Source organism: Diadema antillarum, unplaced genomic scaffold, assembly GCF_040938485.1.
Source record: "Diadema antillarum isolate AM-2024a unplaced genomic scaffold, OU_Dant_1.0 seq00000321_RagTag, whole genome shotgun sequence".
Classification (NCBI taxonomy): domain Eukaryota; kingdom Metazoa; phylum Echinodermata; class Echinoidea; order Diadematoida; family Diadematidae; genus Diadema; species Diadema antillarum.
The window spans coordinates 2,007,086-2,032,481 of record NW_027271340.1 but is presented as its reverse complement, the minus strand read 5'-3'; the positions used below and the strand labels follow the sequence as shown (position 1 = coordinate 2,032,481).

Genomic DNA, 25,396 nt, shown 5'->3' with positions numbered 1-25,396 from the left:
TCAAAACTATACCATCCCTATACCATCTATTGGAAACTATGATACTTCAATAGAAGCAACAGGTTAGTGAAAGTTGAATTTACCCCAAACATTCAGTAATGAAGAAGAATGACTACAACATTTCTGTGAGCTGAAGGATAATCACACAATAAATCCACTTAATAGTTATAAATGTTTAAAATTTAGGTTAAATCCATATGTAGTCTTTGCTGTATGAGAAAGCTACAACAATTTGTGATGTCACACTTGTGAAATGATATGAAGAATATATAAGGAGAATAGATAAAATAGCAAAATAACACATAATTTAACACGTGTATGAATGGATGAGTATGAGGCAAGTTTTATTCTTTCCACATGCTCATTCTGCTTATTTTTGTGGACATCTGTTGCTATGCCATTTTTTTCCCCCAAGCTCTCACAACCTCCGCCTTACTCACACAATTTCACCACTCTAACCACAATTCATATCTTTTTGCTCTGTTAGCTCTTGCAAACTCTACCTGAATTCGTGCCATGACACCACTCTCACCACAATCCATGTCTTTTACTCCTATCAGCTCTTAAAAACTCTACCTGAACTCACTCATGCGATGTCACCACCCTTACCACAATTCACGTTTTTCCCTCTATTAGCTCTTACAAATTCCATTTGAATTTATGCCGTGTCACCATTCTTACCACAATTCATGTCTTTTTCCTCTATCGGCTCTTACAAACGTCACCTGAATTCATGTCATGACACCACTCGAGTGGTCTTTTCCTCAATCATCTCTTTCAAACTCAACCTGAATTCGTGCCATGACACCACTCTCACCACAATCCTTGTCTTTTACTCCTATCAGCTCTTAAAAACTCTACCTGAACTCACTCATGCGATGTCACCACTCTCACCACAATTCACGTTTTTCTTTCTATTAGCTCTTACAAATTCCATCTGAATTCATGCCGTGTCACCATTCTTACCACAATTCATGTCTTTTTCCTGTATCAGCTCTTACAAACTTCACCTGAATTCGTGCCATGACACCACTCTGATGACCATCCTCCTGGCCTTGGATGCCTACGATGATGTCTGGCCACCTTTGACCGCGGCAGTGATCTTTGAACTCTACCAGGACAAGAAGGGAAAGTCTTACGTCAGGGCAGTGTACCAGGGCAAGGTCAGTTTCTCTTTGTCAGTCCTTCGTCTTGAGACCTGGGGGGCATTTCATGAAGCATTTTTGTCAGATATTTCGTCTGACAAAATGTTAAAAGCTTCTGAAATCCTTGCATCTGATTGGCTGAGAGCAAATTTGTCCAACAAGTTGTCGGACAAAAATGCTTCATGAAATGCCCCCCAGGGGGGCGTTTCATGAAGGAACTTGTCGGATGAAATATCTGACAAGTCAATTATATCCGACAGGATTTGAGAAATTCTTTAGTCTGATTGGCTGATTTCTCTGAACTTGTCGGATATAATTGACTTGTCGGACATTTTATCCGACAAGTTCCTTCATGAAATGCCCCCCTGGGCCCGTTTTATCAAAAGATATAATCGATTATGAATTTCCTTACCACACAGGCTGCCATAGACTTACCATAGAAATCAACTATATAATCAACTATACATGTAACTCTTCATAAAACAGGGCCCAGATGCACTCTTTTCTTCTAAAGCTCTCTCTCTCTCTCTCTCCTTTTTTCAGCTCATACCTATTGCCATACTATAAAATCAGAAACATTTGCGTCATGAAACTTGCATGAATTGGAGGCGACGGCCAATTTCGCAACGATACTACTTTCAGGAATTGGCGACTGGCATTCAATGCATAGTGTAGATAGAAAATTTCATATATGCATTGTAGTCTCACAAATCTTGATTCTTGAAATTTGTGAAAGTTTCATGGGTGCGAATATTCATGGTTTAACAATGTCCCATCTGGCAATTCTTTGTTCTTTGTAGGGATCTGCCCATCTTTTTAGCAATCTGTTTCCAGCTACCAGCTAGTCTGTCATCTGCACTAACCATCTGTCTATATATACAAATGATGCACAGGACAGAGTGGATCGGTGAGAATTGGATGTTTAAACCCACTCGCTGCACTCATGGGTTTTAGACTGTTCCAAAGTTAAACAAGAGCATCTAATTCTCACTGATCCATGAAATAGGCCTGTGTATCATTCGTGGTATAAAATGGGCCCATAAATTCATGAAATACAACCTTTTTCCCCATCATGCCTCTGGTATACCTACAACACTAGAATCTATAGTATACAAGACTTGAGCCATGCATTCAGATTTCACCGGACGCATGGTTAAGTGTGAATCAGTAAAAATCAATGCATGACTATTGACAAATCACATTGCAGAGATTCTAAGGCCCATTTTATATTCATTTCCTTATATCTTATGCATGTATGCTCTGTTATGTTATATATACCCTTCCTTTACCTATTCTAATGTTGACACTGTAAGAATATAAATTTTTGCTATGTGCAAATGCGACATGGAACTTCCACAAAAACTTCAGTGTGTGAATGTTTTGCTTATTGGTTTTGCATTTTTGTTATTTGTGGTTTTTCCATGTTAGCTAGTCCTGTAGCAGGAGTGAATTTGCTGTGGTAATGTAGACCAGTTTCTGCTTACCTTAGTATGTGCTGCCATAACCCTTATCTGCTGTGACAGTGGTGAGCTGTTTGAAGCACTCATTCAATTGTTGTAACCATTTGCCAATTTAAAAACACATGAAATTCATCTGACCTGACCAAGCATGTAAAATTGATCACATTAAAATTTCCGCTTGTACAAAATAAAAATGCTCTGATGCATTTCTTCATCTAACATCTAGTCTCCCTTGCCTGCCCAGCTTTTATCACACCATTGCCTTGTATGAACTAACCAGGAAAGTTTCACCAAATGTTGGCCTACATTGTGGATAAAGCCATTTTGTGAATGCAGGTCTCAATGGATGTCTGTGTAGATATGTGTAATAGCGCCCTCTTGTGGCATCCTTTCTTGATTCAAAGTCAAGATCTGTAAGAAGGACTTCTGTATAAAGGAATTCTTTACATTTATGTGTACATTTAATATGTTATTATTTTTTCCATTGTATTCTCTCTCTCTCTCACTTTTCTATCATTCTCCTTTTTTTCTTATCATATCAACTGATCTGTCTATCTTCTCAACACTTTGTTTATTATCAAACATGTTTGCAGTCAGCTAGTAAAGATAAAGATCAAAGTAACTATAGCAAACAGGTTGCCTATAAACTATTCAAGACAGCTGCCTTCAGTAACTGTGATATGGTATTTAATCTGCAAAGGATGAATAATGATAACCAAGCTAAGCTTGATGTTATTGAAATAAAAGTTTACTGAATGTCTTTTTTTCATACCACTATAAAAGTTGTTATCTTAATTTGTACCATAGATCTGCCAATCTCTATATACATGGTTATACTGTATAACCTACTTTGCTGATGCTGGCTGCATATATCTAAGCTCTGTTGAATACTATTGGCAGTTTTTCCGTGCCCCATAGGAGCTGAAGATGTTAAAATCTGGCAAGACGCTGTTGCCGTTGGAGAAGTTCAAAGAGCTGATAGCCCCCGTGTCGTACACAAACGAAGACTACGTCGATGCATGCAAACTGAGCCATTGACGACAGTGGAGAGCTGTGAGCAACCCAATGTAGCTAGGACTAGAGAGAGAGAAAAGGTAAGACAAAGTCTCTTTTCATTTTCAGCAGTATCATGCAATACCGAAAGACATGAATGGTACATGGAAATTATGATAGAGGGAGAGAGAGAAAGGATGAATGGAAGAAAAAGTATGTGATGGTAAAAATAGAGAGAGAAAAAAAAAAGACAGACAGACAGACAGACAGATGGACAGAAACAGAGAGACACACAGACAGCAAAAGAAAGAGAGAACCAGAGACAGACAGACAAATAAACAATCAGACAGGCACACCGAGAGAGAAAGAGAGAAAGGGGGATAGGCTATCAAAATGAGATTACATCGTACAAATTTTGCAGCCACTTGCAAATATTATTTTCGCATCCACAGATTTCATAGTTCAGGAAACATGGTCTGCCGCACATAGAGATTATAGTCCATTCATTTATAGTCTTACAATGAAATACAGGCCCTGGCATAGTTTTTGTTTTAATATTGTCATAAATAGATAACTTTGCTAACTCTTGTGTATGGATGCTTTCATTAAACAGCTTATAAGAATCTGAAGCAAAATAATGCAATTTAACATTGTATGGTAAATATTACCTACACAAACATGGGTATATGGGACTTGTGATTTATTTCTCTTTTTTTGGGGGGGGGGGTTGGAGAGTGGGAGGTAGTGTTATTCATACAAAGATAACGTGCAAGACATTCTTTTTGCAGAATGTAGACCTTCATGCATATTTCCAGTCTGCACTTTACTTGTAAACATATTCAGGCAATGTCTTCATTGTAGTGCCAAAGGGCACAAAATTACACTTTTTTCAGTTGTGGTCACAGAAAGAAAAAAGCCTACTTAGTCTTCGATATCACTCAAGGGTCACTTGCTGTGAGAAGAAATTTGCATTTAATACCTGGTAAGCGCCCTGATCTGCCTCTGAGATGACTTTGCTCTATGTGCCATCTGTAGAGAGCGCCATCTATAGTCATGTTTGAGAGTTTTGCAGCTATTCATTCATACTTGCATCAGCGCTGGACAAAAGAAAGGTTCGCAACCGTGTTAAAATTCATGGATTTTTATTCCTCGGAGGACATGGTAACAAGCTCCTTACTCACGTTTCAATACATGGAATCCACTTTGTGTGCATTAGTCTTGTTTTTTTCTTTGTAAGGTAAGGCTCTGGCAGACTTTCCTTGTTGCCAGGAACAACCTTTGCTATAAGGACATGCGTGAATTATGAATATGTTGGTCAATCGGTCATTCGGATTTTGTCAACGGCACACTAGTGGCACAAGTGAGGGGGCTCCAAAGAGGGAAAACAAATCTCAGATTCAACAAGAACATGCAAAATTCAATAGTTTGACAGAAGATCTGGATTACTCTGATGTATTATTTGACCTTAAATCATAAATCCAACCAAGGCATCTCCAGATAAGACCTTGGGGTTTGTAGAGTCATATTTGAAAGTGCGGGTTGTTACGTTTGCAATGAGGTATAAACTCATCAAAATTGCCTGTTCTCAACCAACTGAAATGATTATAGAAGATCCACATTTTGGGATTGTGAACTTTTGAAAAAAAAAGGGGGGGCGGGCTTTGATATTCAGGGTCTATTGGAGCTCACCGACCCACTCTCTGTGATGTGCATGTGAAAAAGGGATTTTAATCTCAATAGCAACCACTGTGAATGGACTATCTGATTATCCTGAAAACATTCTTCTCATCATAATTTGTTGTGGCAATGTGATTGTTGGCTGCTTGTTAAAGATTTTCACAGGTTTTCATGTAAACGTTGATGTGCATCATTCGAATGACAGGAAAATGGGGAAAAACCGAAGAAAGATGGGTCTACGAGAACTATGAAAAAGAACTACTAATTTTTACTTAATTCTTTGATTTCAAACATCATATTTAGATAGAAAAAAGTTTGCTCCATAAAGAAATTCCCAAAAGTTTAAATCTACAAAGCAGACTCAGAGCACAAAATTCTAAATCTATCCCAAATTGATGCAATCATGTACTTTTGTGATGCAAGGTTTAATACAGTTATATATTTTATGTGACATAAATCATGAAGACTTTCATTCACAGTACATATTCTTAGAAAGTAAATATTCATATTTAGTAGAGGCAATATTCAAGGATGAGTGTATGTTGATTTCAATAATGATAAACAAGCTTTCCAACAAAGAAGACACAGCTTTCTTGTTTGTGTGTTTCTGTTGTTTAAATCAAGTTTCTTTGTGTCTGCAATACACAACTCAGTCTGTGGTGCATCTCTAGTATCCTAGACATGTATCTCAGTGTAGAAGCGGGGGGGGGGGGGGGGGGGGGGGGGGAGAAGAAAACTGGAAATTTGCTCTTCTTTGGTAGCAATTTGCATGAGAGCAAGGGATATATCTTCCATCGCGAGAGTGGAAGATATTTGATTGAAAAGACACCCCGCGGCTGGCGAGCGAACCCCTGTGTACAGTTGCCGTGGCAACGTGGCGTGGCAAACAATGGCTCGGGGGCAGACGACGCAACATTTGTGCTGCAAAACAGCATGCTGCCTGCATGTATGTCTGCCCATCCATTCACCCACAAAGATGATATGAAGAAAGTTAGTCTTTGTGACTGTACACTTGCATTTTCTTGAATCTGCATGTGTGTGAGTTTTGGGTGTTTTTTTTTTTTTTTTGTGAAATGCAATTAAGCAAATAGGGGTCTTACTGAGTGGTGAGTAGTTCTTTGTATCAATTTTTCACATTTTACCCTCGTCTCTAAGCAACGGCAAAAATTACATGCATTTTTGCCCATCTGTGGTAATTTTGGCGATGACGGAGCTCGAGTGGCCAATTTGCATACACCTCAGTGACCTTGCACAAAGGCCCAGGGACAGACACAATGCTTTGTTCAGCCAGAGGCAGACAGACAGGGTATTGAAATTTTCTTCATTCAGAAGATTTCATATGGAGATGGTTTGAAGGGCAACTTTTACAAAAATATGAGAAAAAAAAAAGCTGCAAAATATCATTCATTTCGGTGAGCCTGGCTTAGACATAATAGTTCTTCAAGTGTAAATATTTTGGATGATTTTTCTTTGTGTGCTGAAAATACACAAGAAGATTACTGTGAGCTATACTTGTTAAGCTGAAAGAAGAAGAGAAAACTGAGTTTTCTGATTTTTTTTTCTATGCCGTGATTGCTTTACAGTAAGATAAAGGAGGATTCCTAAGTTACAGGTAGAGTTACATGCCAGCTCTACTGGTTATGGGATGACACATTCTTTGCAGAAATATTGGAAAGTTTGGGTCTGAATATATCCCCAAATTAAAATATAAAACCCAATCATGTCATAATCTCTTTATACCATATTCATGACTTTGCTGTTTGGTGCTGTCCATACCTACTTTGTATGTACATAAAAGTCTTTATCAGAATGTGCCTCTCTGCTAATGCCAGCAGCGTGTTTAATGCTGCCCCCTGTATTCACCACCATAGATTCAGAGCATATATAGGTCCTATATATGAAGAGTTTGTTCGCAAAAACCGATAAGTCCATATTTGCCAAATGGAGATATTGGCGATTAAAGGTCAAGAAAAATAAAGAGAATACTAAGAAAATTTTTGCTTCTTTTGACCATACCTTCAAAAATGTACCTTTATATTTAGTGACCAATATATCATTTAAAAGGTATTATTTTTTACTTTATGACAGAGACCATACTTCAAAATCTTTAAAAATGGACTTATCGGTTTTTGCGAACAAACTCTTCATATATTCAGAACTTATCTTCCTGGATCTTTAAGTGCTCCAGGAGCCTCTTTTTGGTAGAGGTGACTGAACTGGGGAGGGAAGGTAGAGGAGGCCGAGCACGGTTATCTCATCAGACACCCAGTGGAGTTTTGATGGGGGGCACGGTTGAGCTCATTCTTAATTTGGGAGGAGCAAGGCGCGGTGCCTAACTCGAATACATAATGGAGGCGTTACGCCGCGGCCGCATCCCAGGAGTCGGTCAACGTCCCATGCTACCAGGACTAATCACTTTGATTAGAGGGATAGAGATATAGATGATGGAATGGAGAGAAAGGGCAAGGGTAAGATGTAGCAGTATGTTTGCTTGATTTCAGAGAGCATTACGTTTCAAGAATATCATATAAGGCGTCTTTATGACTTTGTGTAGTGCTTACAATTAGTGGAAATTCACAGATTATGCATTCATACAGCCAGTATCAGCACTGGAAGCTACATGTAGCTGTGTGTGAAATGTACATCTGTATTGCTTTCTGTATGTTTAAGTTTTGACGCCCTCACACACAAATATGCGAAAGAAAGGGTAAAAGAGATGGTGCCTTTTGTATTCAAGCTCCTTGGAAGAAAAGAACTCTGATCCCTCATTGTTGAAAAAGCGAATTGTTCCTGTGTGCATTAAGGAAGAGAGAGGGGGGAGAAAATTGTAGAGATTCTAAAAAGAAGAATAAGAAAGACAGAAAAAACAACAACTTCAAAGCAACATATATGAAAGACAGAGCTAGAAATGATCCTTACTCAGTGGCGGATCCAGAGGGGGGTACACCGGGAGTGCGCTCTCTCTTTATTAGCTGTTAAAACAAAAGAAATAAAGAGAAAAAATGAGATGAACCCCCCTTTTCAGAATTCCTGGATCCGCCCCTGTTACTTGTTTTGTATGTGAAATGTGGGAGAGACATAGACATTCATACAAACATTCATTCATCTCTGTTCATACACATACACTCATACAAAAATATATGCTGTAAAACAAGAAATTTTTGTATGTATGAAACTTTTGTAGATTTTGTGAGAAGCCAAGATTCGCGAAAGTAAAATAAATGTGGAAGTGCTTGAATGTCTACACAATGCATTGAATGCCAGTGACAATATGTGAAAGTTTTGTGCCGCAAAATAGGCTGTCAGCTCCAATTTTTGAATGTTGCAAGCAAACACACATATATATAATGTCTCCTCATGCTCAAAGAGAAATCAAGTCTTTGGAAAATGTAATAATAGTAAAGAAGGCAGGGAATGTGGGGTTAAGGCAACCAGACGGTAGCCTTACAAGTAGAAAGAGAGACGAAGATTAGAATATACATGTAAGAGGATTGTCCTGATGTAGGACGCATCGTGACATTATCCCGGCGGTTTAAGACCAGAAGGACGTAAAACACACCTGACTCTGTAGTGCTAATGCCCATCTGCATCTGACTTAATACTTGCGAAGATGTGATGCATTGTTGGCACAAACTGCAGGACGTGAGGGACAAGTTCAGTCTACGGAATGTTCAGCTAATCACTCAAGACAGAGAAATATTTGATTTGGAAATACATGGATGAGTCAAGAAAGATAGATGAAAATAGAAAGAAAGAGAGAAGGGAAGGGATAGAGAGAGAGAGACTGAGTGGGAAACAGATATGGTGTAGGGAATCAAAGTATGAGATAAAAGATGATTTTTGCATAGAGTGTGCAATCAAGAATGTATATGAGCTTGTGGTTGCATATTTCAAAGTACAGTATTGATTCTTGTGTCGACTTATTTTTATTGCAACTGATTGACGCATTACCCTTCATTGATACAAATGCCTTCAAACACCATTTATTCATTGTTTTGAGTAGTAGCCATATTTGTGTAATATAGATGAAAGGCAATCTGTTAATTAGTTGTAATAAAAAAAATAAGATAAAAACAACTTGATGTAAAAGTCAATGATTTGAATACAGAGAGCATCAGCATGCCATGTAATACCTTAATAATAAGTCTGGTGCAAGTTCGTGTGAATATCCCAAGATGCAGAGTTTAATAGCAGAAGTATCAAGGAGCACAGTTTGAAATTTTGTTATTAATGCAGCATCAGATGTTGATTACTCAATATCAATGCAGAAACTCCACAAATCTTTAAAGAACCAGCTTTTTCCCTTTTTTCCTCAATAAAACAAAACTTTAAAACAAAACAACAAAATACCTACTTTTTTCATTCACATTTCGATCAGATTCTCAATGGAGGATATTAGCAATCCTCCAACTGGTGCTAGGATCCCTTGTCCACAGCACAAGAAATTTGGTGCATGAATTGGCTTTGTCAATCTTATTTGTACCCACAAAGTATGCATTGTTTGTCTCTGTCTTCAAAATGACTAAGTGGTTGTTTTCATTTTGACAGACAGACAAACTAAAAAATGGTTTGTGTGAGTTTATGTATAGATGTAATGATTTCTATCGTATTAAAGTGGGTATCTCATTGGCTCGGAGACAAGGTGGCAACCTGATGGTGACTCCAGTCTCCCTGGTCGCGGAGACGTCTCTATGACGTACGTCTCTTTAAGACTTGCCTGGTCTGCAGGGAGTCGAGAGTATTGAACTTGTTAAACTTTTTCATAGACTTTTTCCAGTCTCCAGCTGGTCTCAGAGATGTCTCTGTGATGTCTTTGTGACATCTTCCTAGCTGTGGCCAAGTCACAGAGACTGATTTGTCTGCAACGTCTCGGCGACTTCTCCACGACCTTGCAGAGACCCATGGCGAACTACTGGTGACGAAGTGAAGTCATCGCAGATACGTCTCCGTGATAAAAATGATGTCTCGGAGATATTGCGGCGACTTCACGCAGCGAACAAGTTGTCACCATGTTTGGAGACATCTTGGAAGTTAATTGCCTTGGAGTCTCAGTCATGTGAATGTTTCCTCAAGTGATACAGGCCCTCTACATACCAGCTCTCATGTCAATTGCATTTTTCATACAAAAGATGTGTATATCACAGTAGTGACTCATGAGCGTAAAAAGGATTGTACCTGTTACATCACAGTGTAAAGTGGGACATTGTGCCCACAGTACAGTCACGCACCTCCGTGGGTGTGAGCCGTTTTCCCATCAGAACCCATCTCAGCAACATTGCTCATCTCCCTAATTGATTTCTCACACCTTCTTATTTTGTTGTTGTTGTTGTCCAAATCAGATTTCAGATGTTCCTTAACTTCCAAAGTCTAACAACCCTCTGTTTAGGAGTGTGTTGCAAAAATAAAATACAACCTCACTGACTCAAGTGTATGAGTCATTTTGCATTACACCACAACAAAAAAAGAAACAAAAAATATATGAATACTTGCTCTATTCTTCAAGTTAATCTCTCATGCAGAGTGTATCGTCTCTTTTTTTGATCGTACATGTAATATTGAGGGGAATGCTCCTGTCTTTTCGCAGAAAGAAAACGTGTTCTTCCTGCTAAAGCCTTTTTTTGCGGAGGAAATCTGCCCGAAGGCAGCCTGCGTCCACTCACCGTGAATAATTCTATTGTTGTTTGGGTCTGCCGCGTGCTACCATGGTGATCATTGCAAATTTCTGGCATCAATCAAATCTTGCACTGTGGTAGTACGTTGGTGTGTGTGTGTGTCTATTTGTGCATGTTTATGTGACTGTTTTTTTGTGTGCTACAGATACATGTTTTTATATGACAGGAGGATTTCATTTTCTTAATGGCAAGATATCTTTTGAGGTTGGCTTATAAATGAAACATATTTGCCATGTTGTACTTTCCTTGATAACATGGCCATCACAAAGTATGTTTTTGCAGTGGATCTGTAAAGTTTCTCCCCCCCCCCCCTCTTTTTTTTTTTCTGCCAAAGTTGGTAGTGCTGTGCTGCTGGCACTGCAAATCTCCAGGAATATATTTGATTCAATGGCAGTGTGCTGCCTATTACTGACACAAGAATTTGTGGTACAGATAATAAGTTTTTAGTGATGTGACATTCCGAACTTTAACTGTTCAAAAGCAGTCTATAGGTTCTTTGACATTTTAATGAGCTGTTTGTTTTGTTTTGTAAATTATTAATGAAACTAATCAAGAGAGCCAATGGTTGACTGCAAAGGTTGAAATATATTTGAATTTTGTGGACCTGTAAAAATTGTACATAAAGCATATAAGAAATAAAAAAAAAAATGGAAAAAATGTGATTATTACATACATACATAAGCTTATCATCTACAAATGCATTTCCTTTTGTCTTCTTAGATTCAGTCTTTTCTTAGCAACTCATAAAACAATTATGTGTCTTTTTTCTTTTCTTTTCTTTTTGTTGCAATCCTGATCTTGTAATATGTGCTTTTACAATGAATTCATCATTATTAGCTTCTAGAGGTCTGATTCTGTCTGTCAGCAGAGGGTTTGGGTAATGAGATATTTTCATGTCTTTTCTTGCCCAATTTTCATTGGTAGTTCATGGTGGGTTTTTTCTATAGTTTTTAGGGTATTTTTTTCACCCTCAGGAATACCAAAATTGTGAGATGAATTGAAAAGCAAAGAAGTCTACACAGTATTTAGCTGATGATTTTCTGAGGCTTAACAAGAATTGTTGCAGACTGGTATCGATCATATCCCATAGAAAGCATATATTATCTTCTGCAAGGGGAGCTCAACAAACCCAAAGCCATTCCCGATCCTGGATGACTGATGTTGCCATGGGGACGGATTAAGGTTGATGCAGTCGGTTGGGCAGCAGCGCTGCAGAGTGCCCCGGCATCCAAAGTGATGGAGCGAACACTTGGGGTAATGGAGCTAAGAAGCCAGCGCACCGCTGGGTAATGGATGGCCTGCATCTTTGCCCTACCCCATACCAACCCCAGTGGTCCCCCATTCCTCAGTGTCCATTCATTGTCTCTTAACTCCAGTCCCTCTCATATACATGCGGGACATCAGTCAGGTTTTGCACTTCTCTCTCTGTTAGATTACAAACGACGATATATCGGTCCTTCCTTCTCTCTCTTTAACTGTTTCTTGCTGTTTTGTCCCGTCTACGTCATTGTTTCCTCAATTATTGTATTCCTGTGTCTGTATGTCTATGTCTGTGTCACTGTCTGTATGTGTGTATACTTCTGTGTGCTTCCATTATTATATCTTTTTTGTTCTTTACATCCAATTAATTGAGTGGTCCACATCTTTACAGACTATTCTTTTACATAGGCCTCTCTTTTCCAATAGCACAATGACTTTGTTCAAACAGTTTGAGACAAGTTCATGTATGCTCATGCTTATTTTTCTTTTCTGCTTTCAAATATATATTCATTTTGTATAACAGTAATTTCTTGTAATAATTGTATTTGTTTGAAAGAATTTATGTGATATTGGAAATAAAATCTGAATTGAATGGAACTTAATATATACAAGTGGTCTCAATAAACCACATCAGAAGAAAGTTGATTTTCAAGTGCTTCAAAAAGAACATTCAGGCACTCTCAGGAATGTTTAAGGTACCTAATATGTCTGCTCGCTCTACACCATCCCATTCACTAATATTTGTATTACTGGTACTAATTACCAGAACAGTTATGTCTCTGATAATGTTTTGATGTGCTCTTTTTTCTAAAGATGTTTAGTTCATGAAGTCCAACACTGTTTGACTTCAAAATTGGTTGCACAATCAGTCATTCAGAACAACTATTAAATGAAATCTCTCAAGAAGATAATTGTAAAACCAAAATGAAAATGGTACCTCAGTCTTCTAGATATCACTGTATGAATAACATTCAAGTAGCTATACTGTAGCAACACTCAGGAACACAATCTTAAACATATGTGATGATGTCTCCTGTGTTTGCTGCTCCCACCTGCCATGCAAAGGGCTGTTAGTGTTGGAAGCAGCAAAGTGCTCGTACTACTTGGGCAAATGAGCCAGCCGCATCCCTTCAAAGTTTCATTTGTGCTAGTTCTGCTGAAAAGAAATATCAACACTTTAAGTAATGTGAGAACTCTCAGAAGATTTTGTTGTGAAATTTGATTTTAAAAATATTGGGGTTATCTCAACAACCTAGCGGTAAATGTTCACATTTGAGAAACTTGCTCATTTAAAATTAACAAGATGAAAAACAATATGGCTGCTGATCAAATGTGTAAAACTAGGCCATGATGTTTTCTTTTTTTAAAGGTAATATAGATTAATGTCCATCTGTCTACATTCAGTATGTAGCATTAAATCCTTCATGAACCGATCGTTTGAAAATGGCATAAACGTGATCTGCCAACTAATCTGACTCCAGTCAGTTGGCGGCCGATCGAGTGCAGAGCAGTTCATGGCTGTGGGCAATGAACAATATGCTTTATAACCTCTTTTTCTTTTAATAGTCAATGTGTGTGTAGATGTGTGTGTGTGTGTGTGTGTGTGTGTGTGTGTGTAGGTCTGTGGGTTTGTATGTATGTGTGTGTGGGGAGGCAGATGTGTGTTGACATTTTGTTTTGATATGCAACGAGGGGACTGGAGACATTCTGGGTTAATGCTCTCTCACATTTAAAAGAGGAGATTCAGGCATTTGGGGCATATAATGCTAATCCACTTAAACTCCACAAGTGCACTGGCTTGTCTGACTACTTACTTAACAGCTTACATTACTTCCTTCCCAAAACAAGATGGGATTTAGAGATATATTTGGATCCTGTCTTCATGGCTATCAAAAAAGAAAAGGATGTCAAAGTTTGAATCCTTTCATCAACTCTTTAATCTTCATATACTATGTGTCAACATATATCATACAAACTACAGCATGCCATGATTGCTATGATTACATACATTTTTAATCATTCAGTCACAGTGATACTGTAAGCCCAAATTACATGTAGCTTTGAATCCTTACTTATAGCTTTAAGGGCACCTTTAACTTGGGGAGGGAAAAAAAATCAGATTGTGGCAAAGTCTGGTCATACATTTCATGTTAAGTCTTAATGTTCATTTAAAGTTCCTAGGGACTGAAGCATTTCCATTCTGTTTTTTTTTTCTCACCGTGCATTAAAGTCCCAAAATCTTTGTTCTGAATGGTTATAGGCTGTACCTTTAATCTAAGAAGAATTAGGGATCACACCACAGGTAAAGTATCTAAATGTTGTGATGTTCAAGAATATTCAAATTGAATGGAATTGTTTGAGGCTGCAGCTACATCCAAGATATTGATCTGTTGTAGCTTTGCATCCGAGACAATCACATACTGAGTTGTCACATACATGTAATTACCCAAGGTGATGAAGGCAGTGTAGGGACTAACTGACATTCTTGTAGCATTCAAAATTCGACCAAATGTGGTGTGCCGAGAGAATTTCACAAGTACCTTAACCACTCTGAGCCCATCACATCAAACTACCATTGATTTGTGTGCAACCAGATTGTTGCTGGGTGGTTAATGTATGGAATGGGACTTACTGTAAACGTCAATTTTTCGCGCTGAGCAGCTCGAAAACATGTTCGCGGGTTCTTAAATTCACGCTCCGCAGCGGGTTAATACACAGTCGCTGTTTTCATCCAGCGATGCCAGCGTACGATAATCGACGTAGCGAGCGGTGCGAGTACAAGCGCTCAACTACGTAGTACATGTATTTTACTCGATACATGTACTGTAGTACTAGTACTGTAGTCGCGGGGATGTAGCACACCAATCAGCCGTGGGCTCGGTGCATGCGGTGCGTGCGGTGCGTGTGATGATACTGCTACAATGTATATGCGTAAACATGTCTGTACTACGTAGCAGTATCATCGACGAAGCGCACACAATTCAGGCCGTTAAAAATGTGCATAGAAAATTGCATAGATATATTCGCGCGTTTTTGAATTCGCGCTAGCCGAACGTAGCGCGAAATCTGCGAAAATTAATGTACCGCAAAAATTTCCACGTTTACAGTATTTAACTTTTGCAGAATGGTCACCACCAACTGACAGATCTTGTGAGTTGTCATCAAGCGAATATTTCTGGCCTGGTCGGCATGTACATGCTTATTGTGCAAATCACCCCACCACTAGATATACAAACCATGAAATATATTCAGATTATGAAGTACATTGATAGTTAATTTTCAGTGCATTGTCTTTAAGTATGATGTAGCTTTGTGATTGCTTTACACACTGACTGGGGACTTTAAGCTTCATTTGATATTATGCTGCCACTGTGGAAAGATATTTCAACTGATAACATGATGGATGTTGAGTAAGGGACTTTGTGCCCCCACAACCTAACCAAATGGGACCTCTGTGGCTGCTCTGAGAAGCAAAATATTGGAGCCAGGGTCCAGGGAGAGACCAGCTACTTCATTGTCTCCTTATGCAACGATTACAGACAAAAAAAAAAAATAATCATGCTGAATATATTGATTTCTCCACGGTGTATACAATATCACCATCATTTCCTGAAAATTCACCTCAGGAAATGGAATCTTGAGCGAGAGAAGGAGAAACATCGGATGAAACCCCGTCATCTTTTTTGATCCAGGAAGGCATCCTGGCGCAGTGGAACAAGAGGGAGGAGGCGGAGATGGAGACGGGGTCTGATTCTAATCCTGTCCACTCCATCTCAGGAGATTCCGATCTCTCCCAGGCAGCGGTACCTGGGCGTTGGTGAAGATGCCCCTAGGTGCAGTTGCCATGGCAATGTTTACCGATGTCACTCACCTGTCAGTCTGTGATTGTGGAGCACTCCAAGAGGACGACCCAGGGCATAGTCTCTCTCTCACCCTCCCTCCCTCTTGTTTCTCTCTCCTGGGGCCCCCCATCTGTTTACGTCTGCTTCCCCAGTCGGGATGGAATCTCAAGCGCTCTGTCCTCCTGGATCGTGAGGAAGTCAGGACAACAGTAAATGATGATCAGAAAAACAGAAACGAAAACAAAGGGGAAAATGCTCTTTGTATCAGATTTACAAGTAGTCCTACAAAAATCTCATGGAGCATGCTCTTAGACCTAGCACCGAAAGGAAAAAAGGTTTGTCCTGCTGATATGACTACTCAATAATCATGTTTTTGGTTGTTGGAGGAAATATTGCCAAGAAATTGAAGTAACGCTGCCAAGATAACTGGAGGATAGTTGTTGACAGCCTCTGCTCCAACTCATATGAGGTGTCTTGTTCTTTGCTGATTTGCTAGGCTGTGTTATAAGAGATTAATCTTTTCTGATTCAAGTCACTGAAAACTAATAAACTTGATTGGTGGCCATACTGGAGATCAAAAAAAGTTAAGAAATTATGGGATAAGTAGCATCTTAAGCAAATCATGATGTCTGAAAGTGTGAAGACTTGAAAACTTCTGTGACAAAAAGAAAGTTGTCAGTATGATTTTCCAACTCTGTAGCAGAATTATGGGTGATTGAAGAATTAAATGGAAAGGGAGAATACTATGCTAAATGGCATACAGATAAGACCAGCAAAAGTAATAATACATTTCATGGCATGCAAAAAAGTTAGCTGATCTATATTTCACAAGGACAAAATTTGTCATTTCCCATTCTCCCCTCTGAAGTAAGTTATGTTATTAGAATGATATCCAAGTCAACTTTATCTGGGCAATGTTAATGCCCAACTAGAAATCACATATTAATCAAAAGAATAAACATTATGCATTCTGTCTCATCTGAAGCAGGGTTTAAGACTCAACTTTCCTGTCATCCATGGAAATCTGGCTTGTCCTCCCCTGACAGGGGGGCAGTAACCTTGATGTTCATCAGTGTCAACGTGATAATATTGGTATAAAGTGGAGAGATGTTTAGACTCAAAATTCCTAAATAAGAGCGTGTGGATGCAAGGGAGGTTAATGCTACACACCATGGTTGGAAGGCATCTTCCTCACAATCTCTCTCTCTCTCTCTCTCCATCTCTCTCTTTCTCTCTCTCTCTTTCTATGTCTCTCATCCTTTCTTGTCTTCTCTTTCTGTGGCATATGAGCCGGAGAAAGAACTTGGTCTCTTTCTTCCAGTGTTTGTCTGGCTAATACTTCATCGCGATCAGTGATCATCAAATAGTTTTCATAGCATCCCCCGGGGCAAAGGTGGCAAAAGAAATCATGAATTCTATTCTTAGAGCACTACCAGGAAAAAAAATAATGGTTATTCTTTCCAAAGGAAGAATTGCCTGTGTAACCAAAGCTTAAGTTTATCTCACAACTGTAGTATTAGTTGTCTTTCCACCCCCTCCCCCTGCCCATCTTATTTTCCTACATGTCTTCCAATCTAGGTCGGTAATAGCCTCTGGGAGGCTAGGGATGTTTGTTGGGCTGCTTTCACACTCCCGGTGTTTGGGAGCAGTCGTCTGCCCAGGATGTATTCTCGCGGCCGGAATTGAGTCCCGCATATATCCCTCTATCTCCAAAAATCTTTGCATTTCGACATCGGGAAGTGAGACCCAGCGAACGGAAGGCGCGCATCCACACAAACATCATCATTGCTCAGCATTATCAACCCAGACACTGTTGCGCCCTTGTGGATCAAATGATACGTGAGGCACTTACGTATAATGCGCCAAGTACAGACTACATAGGAAGTGGGCTGTGCTTCTGACACTGCAAGATGCAAATGATAAATCAATTGTTAAAGATGTATCTTTGGAGGGGACAAGGACATAGATCCCTATTTTTATCGCTCGACTCATCGTATGGGGAGGTAAAAGAGTTTTTGAGGCATCCACAAAACTCCCAAACTTGGATGTATAGACAACAAGAACTCTGCCCTTTTGCTTTTATTCTCCACGACTTGCTTTAGGGGATGTACCTGCTATACAGTATAATATCATGCACCCTCACAAGTTTTTGACTTTTAAGGTGACATGACATGTATGATAAGTCACAAATAGTTTACTTTGTCAGATGACATTTTGCACTCCAATATTAATATTACAATAGCATTCAAATAAACTAAAGTTTACTGGAGTGAAATGTTTCACAAAACATTTTTTTTTCCAATATGAAATAAATTCTGTCTTGAAAGTGCATACTATGAAGTCAGCAAAATTTATCAACTGTGTCTCTTATGAAAATGTTGAGATTTTGAAACTTTAGGAGATACTTTGGCACTGACAGCTCTTGAGAGATATGGTTTGTGTAAATTCTGCCCCTCCCGACTGCGGGAGCATTGCCACAATCTCTGATTATGGTATCCACACTATGCACTAATGACACCTCGACCAGGATTCTCTTTTCCTACCATGACGGTGAGAGGGAACAACTACCAGCTCGAGCTACTATCCAGTAATGAGCACATTCTTCCAGCTTACACCCCTGAGGTAAGAAAGTGAGGCGGACGTGCTACTTTCACCTACTGGATGCAACCTCACATGAACCTAGCACCACTCCCCCACAAGTGAAAAAAAAATTATGCAACTATTGCATGCCTGAGTGGTAAAGATAATTTTTGCCATGGCTGAGTGAGGGAGAAGATTACATTATTTTCCTGCGAGATAGATAATACAGTATGGGGGTACGTGACCTATCAGAGTTGCAGTCTCTTATATTTTCATGTATTGCCGCAAAGTTTTATAACTTTGTGCGTGTGTCTGTCTGTCTGTCTGTCGTGTGTCTGTCTGTCTTAGGGTGCGTAAATGGATCCCTCACTCAATATAGTTGTATATGTGCTGCCCATGTTGTGCAGTTCTGTTCTGCAGACATTGTAGTGTGAGTTGAATTCTGAATATCGTTACAGCTTCTTGACGTTTTGTGCAGATAATTCCATTTATCAGAACATCATTCTCTTTCCGTCTTTAACATAATTACTATGTAAATATATACACCCAAAGAAATACATGTACTAGGGATGGAATCAATTCAAAGCGAATTATTTTATTATACACATATCAAGTACCCATTTGTGTATATCAGAGTACAATCTTCATATAGGAGATGATCCCTCGGTCATATTATGTGATAGTCATGAGGAGATTTGCAGTATGCTAGACCATTCAGCAAAAGCTTCTGTCTCGCCCCTAAGTCCCCCCCCCCATCCCCCACCCCCTTAATCCCTCTAACCCTGAAAATCATGCATTAACATCAGTGTACATTCTTATAACCACTACGTCGATTTCTGCAGGGCAAGTTTTAGCCAATCGCGTATTGGAACCAGGTCTACCATGTAATAACCCTACGGGACATACAGTATCGTAGAAATAATGGGCTCTTTGAAGACATAGAAACTGTTGGAAAGGTTCTATTTCCGTAAGCATTTTGGTTGGTGATGTACTACTTAGATAGCTCTCACTATATCTTTCTTTTCCTTTTTCATCACTCATTTCTTGTTGTTGTTGTTGTGTTGTTGTTTTTTGGGGGGTCTTTTTTATTCTTTTTTGGGGGTTCATGTGCAATTTTCCTTCAGTCTCAGGACTTTAATTCCTTGAAGAAGTTATAAAATAATTTGGAGGTCAAGAATTCTCAGAATTTGCAGTGACCAAGTCAGAGGCAGGTGCTAACAAGATATACAGATAATCAATATTACATTTGCTTGTTTATTGAGATTGTTTTCTCCCCCCCCCCCCCCCCCCCCCACTGTAGATATCTGATTCTATTTGCCATGTGCTATCAACACAGAAATTCTTCATTTGTATTCCATACATCTTTGGGCAGCGACTGACAACTGTGTGCTCCAGTTCTTCACCCGGTGTAAATGGCTACGCCAACGGCTCCCCCGTCTTACATTTCAGGCCAGGATATGACCTCATTCCCCGCAAAGTTTTATCGGTCTCCGCGAGATGTCGCATTCAATTCATCAGTGGGTTTACGCTCTCACACATGAACGTAGGGTCTCTTTCTCTCTCTTCTCCGATTGAGATGCAAAACATGGGCTTTGCAATACCGCCCGGAGATATTCGGGTTCGTGTGGAAAGATGATGTTTTTCATCTGAAAATATTGAAGCTGGATACATGATGTGTAATGCGTTAAACACATTGAATTATGCAGGGTTTTCCCCCTGAAGGTATGTGTTTCTTGCTTGGTAGGTCGTGTTCTCTCTTATGTTGTAAACATCAACCTTCCCAGCATTCCGAACTAGGAAACTCTCAGCATTATGCTTGTGTCAAATTTGTGCTGAGCAAAGTGATAGCAGTGTTGTTTATACTGCAAGAGGACTTATAACCCACACGTGTGGGATGAGTTACTCACAAGATAGCACAGAGTTGTCAGCTGCAGAAGGTGGTAGGTTCAGGTCAAAGAGGAATGAATTGCAATGACATTTATTGCATGTAATCATATTTTCATGTCTTTTGGGTGGTCAAATTACCATGCCTGCCAAATCATGTAGAAATCGAAATTTTTTTCCACAATTCACCTTTGCGCAGTCAGTCTCAGGAGAGGACATTTGCATGTTTTATTTTGGTTTTTGTTTTGTTTTTTTCTCCATATCCACATGGAAAAAAAATGAAATACGAGGTAAGCATAGTCTAGGCACACGTGTATCATTGTACTGGTATTGTAAATGGCACAGAATGCACAAAGTTTTCTAAAGTGTGAAATATTTTCTTTTTACAGTCAGATGTAGAAAAGGGGTCAGTCGTGTGTAGAAAAGCTACAACTACTGAAAAGTAACGGTAGCAAGTACAGAAAAGTAGTTTTACATGTTACGCCACAACCAGTTTGTAGGACTTCAGGAATACTTGATATTGCTCTACTATGACATCACAACTTGATGTAGAGTTTCCATCCACAGAGGGTAGTACATGGAAGTAATCAAGACTAGTCATTTATAACTTTTGAATGGATTATCCAGTTTTCCTCAGAAGTTTAAATCAATATGTCACTAATCTTTCTACATTCACCATACATATGCAGGGGAATTTTCCCCTTTAAATGCACCTGCACAGAATCTGTGCTACAAAGTGCAGTTTATGGCATTAAGCAGTATGCAGATTGCATCCAATAGGGCGTTTACCTTTATCCTTTTGGTGAAAGAAAGAAAGAAAGTAGGGAGGGGATGGGGATGGGGGAAGACAGAGCCATGATGAGCTGTGATCACTTGATATATGTCTCAATTAATTGCGGCTCTGCCTCGGGAAACATTTCTGCTCTTGTTTTAATCAGGGAGACGTTGTAACGCTATGACACGAGACAATTAGCCATGTCACTATCCGTTTGGGCCATCGTACATCAACACAGATCCTGGATCGTTACACCATCTAAGGAAGATATGAAACCACCGAGGTACCACAGGTTAGGAGGGAGGGGGGAAGGGGAGGGGTGAGGCTTACCCTGGTGGGGTTGGGGAAGAAGAGGGTTAAGTATGATGAGGAGTAGTCACTGATGAGGAAGCAGCATCAGTAGCTGCGGTCACACTGGCAAAAGATCGCAAAATTTAAGATGGCGATCTTTCAGGTTTTGGCATTTTGCCAGTGTGACTGCAAACTTCCCGCCAAACTTTCCGCCAAACTTCTCACAAAACTTCCCACTCAAATTAGGGATATTTCCCCACCTCCGCTTAACTTCTCTATCTTTTGCCACTGTGAACGCTAGAAACGGAAACTTTGTGATGTTTGTCACGTGACCAGTCCTCCAACTGTTTTCGGGCGGTGCGTCAGAAGCGCATGGCTATTGTGTTGTACAGATGTTTATCGTTACGTCACAATTACTAACCATCAGACGGCGCACTCTTTCTTCTTCCATGTGCACACACACTAATGACCCAAACTTCTTGATTTAAACATTGACAAGTTTGACAGCCAGTGTGAACAGACGACCAAAGATTGTGAAGACTTTGCCATTTTAAACTTCTCGATTTTTTGCCTGTGTGACCACGGCTAGGGAGGAATCTGGAAGGCAGGCTGGAGGAGGAGGAGGAGGAGGATGGTTTTGTGATGCATTCAGGAAAAGAAGGGTTTGACTTTGGGATATGGAACTATTGGATCAGTGATGGGGGGAGGGGTGACTTGTATGATAGAGATGCTTTGGGGAGGGGGATAAGATCAGAATAAGGGTAGTGACTAAGAAGAAGACTGTATTGGGAGCACCTGTTCTGGGGTAAGGAGATGGTGTATGGCATGAAAGATGTCTTGAGATATGGGATGGGTGGGGAGTGAGAGGGGCGGGGGAGATGGATCAAAGGTTACAGAGGGGCAAGAAATATTGAGCATGGGTTCATACTGAGTTGGGATAAAGTTACTTGGGAACAAGACTTGATATTGAGATGTATGAAGGAGCAGGATATGAAGAGTATTATGTGTCACCCTGGGGGCATACATTCTCACCCCACAATACCAGTGCTTGGAGGCATTTAATCTGTTGTGTGTAACCCATAGATGCAGTATCCATGGGTTAGTATCAGCTCACCTGCTTTGGACGTTTAGTGTGTGGTATACGTATTTACTAAGTACATGTACATCACCTGAATGGATTTGGCTTGATACAGATTGGCTTTGCTTATATTAGATGTGACTGAATGATACATCATCAGTTGATTAGTCATTTACAGTGTGCTTGTATGCTCTCAAATGATAAGAAAAGTAACAAACAAATAGTGTAGTTTTTTTAATGTCTACCATATGCATATGTCTTGATTTTCTGAATTTATCAGGTGAGATTAACATTGGAGAAATGCATTATTGTGTTTTTATAAAATGGGTTCAAGAATGTAGCCAATAGGAAGCGCTGAAATGAGTCACGTGTGCTTTGGTTACTCAGTCCCATTGCACTGCGTGTTAAATCCTATTGCCGATCGTCTGTGCGCGCGGCGGCTCCTTTGAATTGCATGCATACGCGCTGTCAATCCTGTAAACAACTTCTAGTTCGGGCTGCCGGCCGGCCGGCCTTTCTTCCCTTGTGCATAACATGTGTGGCGTACGTATACTCTACTATACGTACACTTTGTACAGTACAGTAGACCAAGCGTTGTGGGACCGGACGCGTACATGGAGTCACTTTGAAGGGCAAATCCAACGATTTAGCAGGTTAATTCTCACGCCGTTTTCAGAGTATGTTGTCTAGTAGGCCTATATGAGGAGTCTATATCAAGTCTTTAAGGTAAAGGGTGCATATTCTAAGTAAAATAAGTAAGTTTTCATGCGGGAACTTAAGTGTCCGGAAACCCAACCCCCCATTATACTTATACTGTATGTGCGGGATTTCCGAGTGCAATGTGCGTAAATGTTTGGGACCAACATCTTCGGACGTCTTGACCCACAAAGGTACGTGAAAAACACTGAAAAATGTTGTTAGTTTTCGTATTTTTGACCCATTTTATAAAACAAATGATGCACAGGATTATTTCGTGGCGTTAGTGGAGGCGTAGCTCACTCTCGGGTATTTACAATGTAGTGCAACATGCACTCGGCTTTGCCTCGTGCATGTTTCACAATTGTAAATACCCTCGAGTGCACTATACGCCTACACTAAGGCACCTCTTGTGCATCATTTGTATATGAGTAAAAGGTTAGCTTAAGTGATTAATTCACCAATGTATCTTAACAGTATCCATTGCAGTGAAGAATTCAGGTGTGACTAGTTTATAGACAGGCAATCGTACAGTGGCAGTGCAGTGAACATAGATCACTGGTATGTTTGTGCCAGAGTTGAATATCAGAAATGAAAATGTGGAGAGTAGAAAATGTCGGGTCTGTCAGATCTATAGCAGACCTTGTGGCTTTTTGATAACAGATTAATGCCTCTTCCCCTTTACTTTTTTGTTGGGACAGTGTTTTTTCTGACCTTTAACCCCTGACATTTTTTTACCTATGCTAAAGCAATTAAAACAATTAGAGTTTAGATATTCTGTGTCAGTGGATAATATCAAATACTAATATACAAATATCAAATACTTTACATTGAAGAAAGTCTTATTTCATCATATTAAGTGTTGATCTTTTCCCTTCTAGTGTGAAATCAGTATAAAAATAGTTAATGAATAAGTAGCCTTTAATGAACATGCAGTAGAGGGCGGTATTGCAATAATACATATCTTGATAGTAGAGTGGAACTCCAAGTTATTAAGTTTTGGGGGCTCTTTTGCTTAACCTGTTGTGACTGATATACTGTTATTTCCCGTAGCCTTAATACATGCCACCCCAAATCCTGTATACGCCACGGATTAAAACTGGCAGGTCAGTCATAATGTGGCTCTCTATCACTCATCGGAGTCAAGTGTGATAACCACCGTTTCCAATATATGGGACTAGAGATTGATTTTTCTGTGTCAGAGACCCTCTCACACATGCAGTCATTTCTGGCTTAGTCCTACCACACATATGAAATATAGATTATTGCACTTGGTTCCAAATTGATTTAGTGGCATTCGATATCCTATCCAGAAAAGGGAACAACATTCTGTTGCCCATTTGTTGCTGTTTTTGTGTATGTTGCATTTATGACTTGCTAAAGTGTGTCAGTTGAATCTTGGACTGAGCAGAAATTATTAGAGTAAAGAAAATTGCAGTACCCCATTTTGCATGCCCCAGATATCGTGTAGAACATTGATTATTGGTGTGGAATACATGGTTAGAATCAGGGCAGGACCCAAGAGAAATAAAAATGCTTCGTTGAACCATGAGCTGGAGGTTAATTTGAAAATGGGACAAGAGTTATAACATATTGAATGGTACATAAAGGCATTAACATGTCATTACTGACAAATTTTAAGTGAAAGCAATGTGTGATCTCATTTTCCTCGTGCAGAACACTAATTATTAGTGAGGTACATGCATAGAATCAGGCCAAGAAGAGAAAATGTGCAAACTATGAAAAAATATATATATAACATGGGTTACTGACATTCCCTCATAGTCTGAGTTATTGTAGTTAGTTTGATGCAATCTTGAAATCATGGAACGTTAACCCTGGATAAGACAAAACATTTTTCTGATAGGCAGGGAGAAGATATCCCTAACTGACTCATACTGACCATGGCGAAAGTGGTTCGTCCAGTCCATGTCGCGCACCTCGACCAGGAGAAATGGACTTAGGCAGGCGCGGATGACTCGCGTTGGGTTTGGCGAGTAATCCCATACCCTTTTCCAAAGTTTACCAACATCATTGTGAGTA

The 25,396-nt window shown here is 39.6% G+C and overlaps 1 protein-coding gene across 1 annotated transcript in view; it reads left to right on the top strand.

Moving 5' to 3' along the window:
• Positions 1 to 3,689, top strand: part of LOC139730564 (lysophosphatidic acid phosphatase type 6-like) — a 38,170-nt gene extending 34,481 nt beyond the window's left edge. Inside the window, exons 7-8 of the mRNA XM_071641416.1 lie at positions 995 to 1,163; positions 3,524 to 3,689. Coding sequence (XP_071497517.1) covers positions 995 to 1,163; positions 3,524 to 3,643 — 289 coding nt within the window. The 3' untranslated portion in view covers positions 3,644 to 3,689. The remainder of the gene's footprint in view (positions 1 to 994; positions 1,164 to 3,523) is intronic.
• Positions 3,690 to 25,396: the final 21,707 nt, after the last annotated feature.